Below are 11,434 nucleotides of genomic sequence, written 5' to 3'. Positions count from 1 at the left end.
ATACTAACAGCTGTTTGTGGAATCTGTAAAGAGCATTTCATTATCATAAAATAACGACGGGGTTTGTTCCATATGAATAGGGTTCAACAACTGAATAATAATAATAATAATAATAATAATAATAATAATAATAATAATAATAATCATCATCATCATCATCATCATCATCACATCATCATTAGAAGCTTGAATTTTAAGTCAATGGCTGGCTTCTATGGGCTTGTTTCCTAAGAATAAGGTTCAACAACTGATAATAATAATAATAATAATAATAATAATAATAATAATAATAATAATATAATAATATCATCATCATCATCATCATTATTAAGAACTTGAACTTCAAGTCAATGGCTTCTTTGGGCTTGTTCCATATGAATAGGGAGGGTTCAACTCTGAGTATATGAGTTAATAATAATAATGTAATAATGTATATAATTAATGTACAATTGAGTAACAAATAACTAATATAACAATAATCAACAACTAAATAATAATAATAATAATAATAATAATAATAATAATAATAATAATGTATATTTATACATATATACAATAATACATAAAAAAATAACAAAGACGTTCACGCAACCAATTAAACAAAACCAGCTTCACGCAGCCTATCATGGGATTCCCAGAGGCCGGTCTGCCCATTACACGTATGACACAGGACCAAACACAGAGACTCACATGGATTTTCCGGCCAGATGCCCCTCTCTCCAGCTGCCTTCTCTCACCATTTATCAAGGATTTGGACCAGGACAAGAATGGCTCGGCCTTTAGCTTGCCTGCCCCGGCGACCCCAATGGGTAACGTGGTAACACAGTGCCAAAATAAATTGCAGACACAGAGATACCAGCCGTAGTAGTTGTAGTTGCAGTAGTGGTGGGTCAGGATTGCTGACGATGGAGGAGATAAAGGATTATATGAAATAACTACGAGACAGATACGTAAAATATCTTGATAGTAGAGGATCCAGGAATGTGATACTGGAATCGTTTTGTGGTGTGAATCAAAGAAGAGAAATGACAAGGTATTTCTTACCTCTAAATTAGGTGTTTTGAACCTATAAATCCGTAAATAGTACTTCATATCACTGCACAAAAATTCCTACATAAATATGTAAATAGTACTTCATATCACTACACAGAAATTTATGTGTAAATCTGTAAATAGTGCTTCATATCACTACAAACAGAAATTCCTAAAAATATCACGGAAAATATACAGACATATCTGATTGACACTATACATTACAGAACCTTATATATCAAACAGAAAATAAATACGAGAAAACTTTAGTAACACAGAAGGATGATCTGTGATAAGGGAGTTGTTTCTTATTAAGCTGGCCTTATGCCAGCACGTGCTCGGAGGACGATAACCTCCACCATAGAGGGCTCATCAGCTGTGCCTCAGAAAATCTTCCACACGCTGCGCCTTGAAGCTTCGTTGCAAAAGACACTTAAAATGAACACCCAAATTTCTTGTCTAATCAACTGAGTATTAGCAGAACAAAGAGACCAATTTGAAGATTAGAAAATTGGCAACTGGAAAATCTGTGGGGACAATCCCCGGATGCCTGAGAGAGAGAGAGAGAGAGAGAGAGAGAGAGAGAGAGAGAGAGAGAGAGAGAGAGAGAGAATATTCATATTCAATATAGAGGAAAAATCTTATCTAAAATAAGATTTCTTAACGGTACGCTCATGAATATCATGAAAGGGCATTCCAGCAGATTTTCTAAGCAATAAAGAAGCAAAAAGTGAAATAAAAATAAAATAAATAATTAAAAATAAAAAAAAATAGTAATGATAAAAAGTATAGAATTCAATGTCATCAATGCAAAACTCGAATTCAGCTTTTCCTCTCTATAGACACGGAACAAATCAAAGCAATTAGACATAAAAATAATTTCCTAGAAAACACGTATTAAACACAAACACCAGATAATTACAAATCCATGTACGAATCAAGAACATCTGTCTCGGACAACGCAAATAAAATTACCTCCCAGAAGCATTATATTAAAGCATCAAAGATTAAAATATCAGGAATCCGGCCAGCCAAGGCGTATTCTGAGGGTTATAACATCCTGCAGGATATTATCATTTTCAGGGATATTAGCATCAATCGTTAGCAGAGCATTCGTTATGCAATGCAGGTCAAGTGCAATAATAAGGCGTGGAAACTATGTTATCGATATTTTAAGCGATATTTTCCTTTCGTTTTTCAATTTTGGTACATCCTACAAACGCCATGTTTTTTTTTCTTAATAATTTTGGAATTTCGAAAAGTATGCCTATTACTCATAGTAGATTCACATCAACCGTGCATCTGATGTCAAGGCCTGTCCCTTACGACGCTCCTGATTTTGCTGTTGATAAGCCAATCACAGGGCTGGAAACTCTCAGTCTCTCTCGAAAGTTCATATATGCAGGATTTATGTTCCATCTCTCCTGAGGGATACCTTTGAAGGACGTATCCCTCAGGAGAAGTGGAACATACATCCTGCCTATGTGAACTCTCCCGAGAGACTGAGAGTTTCTAGCCCTTGTGATTGGCTTATCAACAGCCAATCAGGAGCGTCGAATGGTATGTGCCTAGACATCAGATGCACGGTTGATGTGAATCTACTATAGTATGCTGATAAACGCCCCGATTTTTTAGTTTTCTGTAAAAGAAAACTATTGAGATGGATTTGTCTGTCCGTCCGCACTTTTCCTGTTCGCTATCACATCTTAAAAACTACTGAGGCTAGAGGGTTGCAAATTGGTATGTTGATCATCCACCCTCCAATCATCAAAAATACCAAATTGCAGCCCTCTAGCCTCAGTAGTTTTTATTTTTATTTAAGGTTAAAGTTAGCCATTATCGTGCATCTGGCAACGCTATAGGACAAGCCACCATCGGGTTGTGGATGAAAGTTCCATGGACCGCGGCTCACACAGCATTATAAGCTGTACAGAAAACTCGATTGTACCGACGAAACTTCGGCGCATTTTTTTACTATTGTTATATATCATTTTGGAATTTCGAAACACATACTACATAGTTAATAACATTCTGTAGTTTTCGACGGAGAAAGCCATGTACAAATCATAAGACTTTCAATAAATTAAATCATTATGAGGTATTTGATAAGTTTAGGTCAAATTATGTCCACAATCAACCCGTCTAAATGAACCTTACAATATACGAAAGGTAAAACCGTTCTGCCGAAAGCTGAAAGAAACGAACCATTCAATTAAAAATAATCTGAAATCATCCACCTCTTTAGAGAGAGAGAGAGAGAGAGAGAGAGAGAGAGAGAGAGAGCACTTGACCTATATAAATATTAAAGCATAAAGCCAAATGAAACCCCAACGGACCACTCGAGCAATAACCTCTTTATCTGACTTCACGAGATTCCTAAAATGGATTCACTGGAACCATCAGGATGAGATTCCAGGATCTGTCGTGGCATCAATCAACCGTAATTCAAGTACCTCTGTGGTTGGCCTCAATGAGGTTAACGAGTCAACCCAGTTATATACGCGACAGCCAAGAGGATATTCGAGTCATCGCTGGGTTGCATAAAGAGGTTTCTAATTTCTAATATATAGAGAGAAATGCTTTATTTTGCAGGACAGACTGCCGTAGGTTACAGAGGAGAAATTTTTCAATGTGTAAAGGTCAACAGGGTAGAGACTACCTTATTAACATTTTTCAACCAGGAGGAGGTTTATAAAATAAATAAATAAATAAATAAATAAAAATAGAAAATAAAAAAATAAAATCTTAATGTACAGTACAAGCTACTGCAGTCTAGATAGGATATTTTTTATAAGTAAAGGCTATATTTTTAGAAGTAAAGGTTGTATTTTTATAAGTAACAGCTATATTTTTATAAGTAAAGGCTGTATTTTTATAAGAAAAGGCTATATTTTTATGAGTAAAGGCTGTATTTTTATAAGTAAAGGCTATATTTTTATAAGGCTGTATTTTTTTAGGAGTAAAGGCTATGTTTTTATAAGTAAATGCTGTATTTTTATAAGTAAAGGCTGTCTTTTTATAAGTAAAGGCTATATTTTATAAGTAAAGGCTATATTTTTATAAGTAAATGCTGTATTTTTATAAGTGAAGGCTGTATTTTTATAGGTAAAGGCTAAGATGACATGCAATCAATGCTCCTTCCTAAGGCCGACGCAAAGCATATTAGACAAAGCGCAATGGAATCATATACGGTAGATCTTGACCAAAAAATAAATAAACAAATATATAAAATAAAAGGCGGAAGACCGTGCTTGTCAATGGAAAAAAATTTAATTAAGTAAAAAATCTTACATGATTCAAGGAAAACAGAAGGACGTGGAACATTAAAAAACTTAACAGAAAATGGTAACAGTAACTGAACGGCGTAAATCTAGGAAGTAGTAATACCTGTAAATGAGAGAGAGAGAGAGAGAGAGAGAGAGAGAGAGAGAGAGAGAGAGAGAGAGAGAGATGACGAAAAACGACGGTCATTACAACAAATTATACAGACAACCAAATTTTAATATAATTCATTTGAGAATACGCAAAAATAAATAAATAAATAAATAAATAAATAAATAAATAAAAGGGAGAATTCGCTGAGTAATGTTTCGCGAATAACATTACTAGGATACATGTACCATTAATGGTATAAGTTACATTTACGAATTCGCCCGATGCTTCACGTAATTAAGGAAAAAAGAGATACCACCATTATAAGGTCATTTTCATTAAGCGATGTCTGGGTATTAAATAACGAATGTAAAACATAAATGAAAACCTAATAGAACCTATAAACACAAAAAAATTCATTTAAGCTAAATTAAAACATTCTAACATTCCATAATTCATACACATTCCACGCAACGAGAAACAAGGTTGGAATATCCTCTGGTTAACGTCACATGCTCCGCTCTTTTCTCTTTATCATCAAGAGCCCAAAGGATCAGCTTCGCTATCTCTAATCCTCTAGATAGGAGGGAAAAACAAAAAGAAAGAGAGGGGATTTGGGGGGTGGGGGTCCAACGGATAGACGAAGAAGGCTCCCCTGGTCTCCGGATACCGTCTGTATCTCCCTTAGGGATATTGTCGAAATCCTGCAACCCGACAGAAACCAGGTCCTCCTCAGACGCGATTTCTGAATCTCTGAGTTCGCTCCCTTCCCCTCTTACTCTCCCCCCCCCCTAACCCTCAACCCTTCCTGCCCCATCCCTCCCCCTTAACCGACCCTCTCCTAAAAGGCCTTATCATATCACATCCCCCCCCACTCCCGGTCCCCCCTGAAAAGATAATTTCGTCGGAAGTTACTTTTAGGATACAGCAAAACCATTTTCTGCTGTCTCCTTCAGTTTACTTATCTGTTCTCTGACCTCTGCAGCAAGAGAGAGACTTTATAAAAGGGCTTTAGTGTCGCAACGATTCGCAGTGGGGTATTTAGTGGTAGATCTGCTTAGAACGAAATAAATTTGTTAATCCCATATCAATTCCACATCATAAGTTTGAGAAGGACTTAGTCTACGAAATGACTAAAAATATTTTTTATGAAAATCTCAAATGAATTGTACTACCCATATCGGCGGGATGAGAAAACAAACAGGATGATTTATTTCTGTAATGGGGACAGATACCTATAGAATTAAGTAATATAAATAACTTCGTAATAACGTCTTTAGTTTAATCAGTTATATAAATAATATGCTCTACCTTTTGCAAGTATGTGTTATAACAACCTGAAAGCTGCTAAAAAAAACTATCCACAGACGAATTCTCAGGATATTTAAGACATCTAATATAAAAACATCTCTTTCGGGATTTTGCTACCAGAAAACTGCTTAAAAAACTAGCCACAGAAGAATTCTCATGATATTTTAAACTTCTCATATAAAAACATCTCTTTCAGGATTTTGCTACCAGAAAACTACTTAAGAAAACTAGCCAGAGAAGAATTCGCAGGATATTCAAAATATATAATATCAAAAACACCCCTTTCAGGATTTTGTCGGTATTTCAAGAGTAATATAGAAACTTATCAGTAAATGGTATCCTTTAATATATTTGATAACCTTTTGGATAGGGTCCATAGGATATTCAGTTCACACATTCCAGAGGACATCACTCTGACGAGAGAGAGAGAGAGAGAGAGAGAGAGAGAGAGAGAGAGAGAGAGAGAGAGAGAGAGAGAGAATTATCCTGGCTGAGTTATTGGAACAATATTTCGAAGTCAATTCTAACAGCATCTTATATCTTGTCATCAGGGAGTTACACGATTTACGGAATTCGAGTGGGATACCTTACCAGTAGATACAATTAACATTTGGAAATAAATAAACTACAAACATTTTAAAATAATATATACAATAAACACATTAAAATAACATTTATAAAATTTCGAAGTCAATTTTAACAGCATTAAAGAGTTACACGAATTACAAAATTCGAGTGAGATACCTTACCAGTAGATACAACTAACATTTTGAAGCAAATAAACGACATCATTTTGAGCAAATAAACAACATACATTTGAAAGTAATATATTCAATAACATTTTAAAGTGACATATATTAAAGATAAAAAATCTTGTACAATAAACAATAAAATAAGACACAGTTCTAGTTGTAATGTAGAGAAAAATTACGCAAGGAATATGGATTTTTATACGTAGGACTTAATTCCATTCTGATTCGTAAATTTCACAAATCCAAGACAATAATGTAATGAGTTATGTGGATAGAATTCATCTTCAATTGAAGTATTCGTTTCTATTTTAATTTTTTTTAAATGAGTTGGGGCAAAGCCACGAACAAATGCAAGTTAAGCTTCGTCTATATTTCGTCTATAATGACGGATAATGAGACTCAATTCTCTCCTTTGTACATGGAAGCAGACCTTTTCTAACTTCCTCTATCTTCTCCCAGTCAGTCTTCTTCATTAAACGTTAAACGGACAAAATTTATTATCAAAGCAATTATTAAAGTAATTCCCATTTAATGTTATTACAAGGGTTCGTTCATAACGCGATAAAATCGTCTGAGCTACGTTATCAAAGGCTCTTTCATGTTCACATGACATTTGATCTACGATGTGCGACGATAACTTCAATTAAACTTCAGCTCTCTCTCTCTCTCTCTCTCTCTCTCTCTCTCTCTCTCTCTCTCGGCATCGCGTGGCAGTGAGAGTTCTACTTCATGATAAACGCCACATGCAAATGGGGGAAGAGAGAGAGAGAGAGAGAGAGAGAGAGAGAGAGAGAGAGAGAGAGTTACGAATCGAACTAGACGGTAAATGAAGAGTAATGAATTAGTTTTACGTACGATAACGAAGAAAGAAGCACTGGTCAAATACGAGAGAGAGAGAGAGAGAGAGAGAGAGAGAGAGAGAGAGAGAGAGAGAGAGAGAGAGAGAGAGAGAGCCAGTCTAATTAGAGAGTAAATGTATAATGAAATTAGTTTATGAACGATAAGAAAGCCACATGCATTGACCAAAACAGAGAGAGAGAGAGAGAGCATCACACTAACAGAACGTTCCTCTGCTCCATAATATTATTTTTATTATTTTTCCAGGACTATTTTCTCATTAAAATTACTTTATGTCAAGCAAAGTATCTCGTCCTACTATATTCCAGCGATCACAAAAAATGATAAATAAACGTCGGGGAAATATATTTCACTCTTTAATTTTGAAGGGTTTCAGAAAGGGCCTTTAAAAATAAAACCTTTTGTTTGTGAAATGACTGAATTTCAGTGCTGGAAATAATTCATTACGGTAGAATGAGATTCCCTCGAAAATCTGATTAAATCAACAGTTACTAAATGAATTTGCTAATGCATATGTTGCAGTCCGATGATAGAAAAACACTCCCTACCTGAAACAAAAGGCATCTGATGCGAGAAGGAGAGTTTATTAATGGTTATTTTTTTGTATAAAAAACACACACAAACTGTCTGACTGATATAATAAATATCTCATTGTGATTTTCTCTAAACTTCCCTCTATTCTATATTAATTTACCTCCCCTACTGATAACTCAGTACTTTAATTTCATTATCTTGCTTCGACATGGAGGGATATTTCCCTTGGGGAATTCTAAAACAGAAGAGAATATACAATTTAAACCAATGGCCAAGCGCTGGGACCTATGAGGTCATTCAGCGCTGACACGGAAACTGACAATAAAAAAGGTTTGAAAGGTGTAACAGGAGGAAAGCCTCAAAGCAGTTGCACTATGAAAACAATTGTTAGAAAAGGGTGGAAAATGAATGGAGGCATATTTATGTATATATATATATATATATATATATATATATATATATATATATATAATATATATATATATATATATATACATATAAATATATGTATATATATATAATATATATATATATATATATACTATATATATATATATATATATATATATATATATATATATATATATATATATATATGTGTGTGTGTGTGTGTGTGTGTATGTATGTATATATATACATATATATATATATATATATATATATATATATATATATATATATATATATATATATATATATATATATATAATATATATATATATATATATATATATATATATATATATATATATATGTATGTATGTATATATGAATGATTGTAAGAGTTATTCACAGAATGCATCAAATTTCCAATTCTAAACTTAGCAACAACTGAGTAAATCTCAATCCCTCTCTATTAACGACAATGGCATACTCTGAAAAAAATTAAGTCCAATAGATGTTTCTTCATTCCTATAATCTCATTTTATTTGCCTTAACAAGGAACCTATAATGACATCTTAAGAAATGATCCAAAAGAGGTCAACAAACGGACCAAAAACGAATGACAGACATCAAAACATCTCACGGCAAATAAATGGATGAAATAAAAACACTTCATATCTATATTTTCAAGCAAAGTTCCCCTCCAGCCATAACCAGAACACAACCGCAGTTGAATCCTCGACCGATGGACAAACTCTAAAGGCGATATTTTATTTGTTTACATCCGCAACTTGGGAGGGGGGTGGGGTTGGGGGTTGGGGATGAGAGTGAGATCCGATACCCAAAAGAGTATCATATTTGGGGTTTAGCGAAGTGAGATCCACACAGGCATCCTTGCGAGGAACGGCGAACATCTAGCTGCCAAAACACGTTTGAATGAATTACTGTTGTTGGGCAAAAAGAAGAAAGACTGAGAGTTCCCGCTGTCGGTTCTGTTTGTGGAATGTAAACTGGGAGATTGGGCCCAAGCGAGGAGGGGATTACTGCACGATTCTTTTAGCCCCTGTTTGTGCAGAGGAGGAGGAGGAGGAGGAGGAGGAGGAGCTGCGGAGGAAAGTTTGGGAAGAGGAGAAGCAGCTGAGGATGGAAGTTTGGGAGGAGGAGGAGTTGATGAGGGAAGTTTAGGGGGAGGTGCTGCAGAGAGAAGTTTGGGAAAAGGAGGATCTGCGGAGGGAAGTTTAGGAGGAGCTGATGAGCGAAGTTTAGGAGGAGGAAGAGTAGCTGTGAATGGAAGTTCGGGAGGAGGAGAATGAGGAGGAGATGATGAGGAATTTTAGCAGGAGGTGCTGCGGAGGGAAGTTTAGGAGGGGGAGGAGGAGGAGGAGGAGCTGAGGATGGAAGTTTCGGAGAAGAGGGAAGGAGGAGGTGAGGAGGGAAGTTTGGGAGGCGAAGGAGGCGGAGGAGGAGGAGAAGGAAAGAGTCCTCCAAAACCTAGACTTCCAAAACAGGTCTTTCCTCCACCTTCTGGAAATGCCAAACCTGGGCTTCTATGGGCTCGGGGGAGGTGTGGCTGCATTAGTGAATTATGGGGCATTCTCTGGGTACTTGGAGTTCTCTCTAAGGCTCATGGTTTAGGAAGGTCGGATTATGGTGTCGAACAGATGGTTAATTCAACGTCATCCAGTCTAACGATATATTTGGTTTGTTTGTTTGTATGGGGTTTTTACGTTGCATGCAACCAGCGGTTATTCAGCAACGGGACCAACGGCTTTACGTGACTTCCGAACCACGGCGAGAGTGAACTTCTATCACCAGAAATCTCTCACTCATCAATGGAATTGCCGAGAATCGAACTCGCGACCACCGAAGTGGGATGCCAACACCATACCAACCCCGCCACCGAGGCGCTCAATATATTTGGGTGTTAATAACCTTACAATTTTGTTTTATATCAACTTGAGAAAAGCAACAGTATCAGCAATGATAATAACAAAACTAGCATTAATAGCAATTATAGTAAAACTAGCATTAATAGCAATTTATTTTTCATAAAAATTATAATTATCATAAAACTAGAGAATATATAATTGCAACTTGCAACACAAGCAAACATATTTCATTGGCTACAAATTACCTCATAAAATATATTTCCATGGTTTGTTTAAAAATTACCTTTATAAATATATAATAAATCTTTTCAGAGGAACAACGGGCTATTAAAACTAGTAGAATACAATTGGCGCGTAATCTGAAAATTCTCTTATGATCTTCAAGTCTCTTTCAACTCTACTGAATGTTTACAGAATTATTATTTTTTTTTTTAAATCTCACTCTTGCACTGCGAACTTTAGCCAAAAATCGAAATCTCTAATTCTGGCAGTTTCTTACATAACAGTTTATGACCCAGAATGTTTGAAGCGATCATAAAAAGGAACGAAAAACTGCGTAAAGAAATTGCTTTTACTGGAATTTCCAGCAATTTATTTCAATTTGGGATGCATTAATCTTGGTTAAGTCTTGACCTCATTCAAGAAAAAAGCATCAATTTTCTTCCAAGGAAAATTGATGTGTCTGAAGTGAAGATGAAAACTGAAGAGCCTTTACTTCTCAAGTCTTTGCCAAATCCCTTGTCGGGGTCGCTGGTCTTAATGAACGAGAACCTGTGCTGGCATAAGGCTAACTTAACTGGTCAAAATATAATTTTTCATAACTGGTTCCAAAATCTGCCACACAATAAAGGAACGTATTTGTGAAGTTATCCAGATCTCCAGAAATTACAACAGATATTGAAGGTATCCTAATGTTTACAATATACCACTATTAATTCATCCCTAGAATGATATACTCTGTGGCAGATTCTTCCATAGGACGGGAAAGTAAATTAAAGAAGCCAACGGGAAAAGTTATATATATATATATAAAAATCTGCATTTGATGGAAATGAGGTAATGCAAGATGTCATGTATACAGGGAGAGATATAAAACCAACAAGGATATCCATTATTCGTTACTATTGAATTTTATCAGCTCCTAATGTGACATCAAACATGACCTTTGAGATGTCTCCTTTCACTGCAAGACAGAAAACTGATGCAGTTAATGGCAGGGCACTGCAACAACAGAGAGAGAGAGAGAGAGAGAGAGAGAGAGAGAGTTTCACAGTAAAAGACAATACAAGTGATAAAAGACAA

The 11,434-nt window shown here is 35.5% G+C and overlaps 1 protein-coding gene across 1 annotated transcript; it reads left to right on the top strand.

The window, feature by feature from the left end:
* The first annotated feature begins 625 nt into the window (after nucleotides 1–625).
* LOC135216650 (acanthoscurrin-2-like) lies at nucleotides 626–9,556 on the top strand. The gene is made up of 2 exons (XM_064252035.1): nucleotides 626–861; nucleotides 9,319–9,556. The coding sequence occupies exons 1-2, from the start codon at nucleotides 626–628 to the stop codon at nucleotides 9,554–9,556; spliced, it is 474 nt and encodes a 157-aa protein (XP_064108105.1).
* Nucleotides 9,557–11,434: the final 1,878 nt, after the last annotated feature.

Source organism: Macrobrachium nipponense, chromosome 6 (genome assembly GCF_015104395.2).
Source record: "Macrobrachium nipponense isolate FS-2020 chromosome 6, ASM1510439v2, whole genome shotgun sequence".
NCBI lineage: Eukaryota > Metazoa > Arthropoda > Malacostraca > Decapoda > Palaemonidae > Macrobrachium > Macrobrachium nipponense.
The sequence above is the reverse complement of the archived record's forward strand: the minus strand, read 5'-3'. Positions and strand labels throughout refer to the sequence as shown.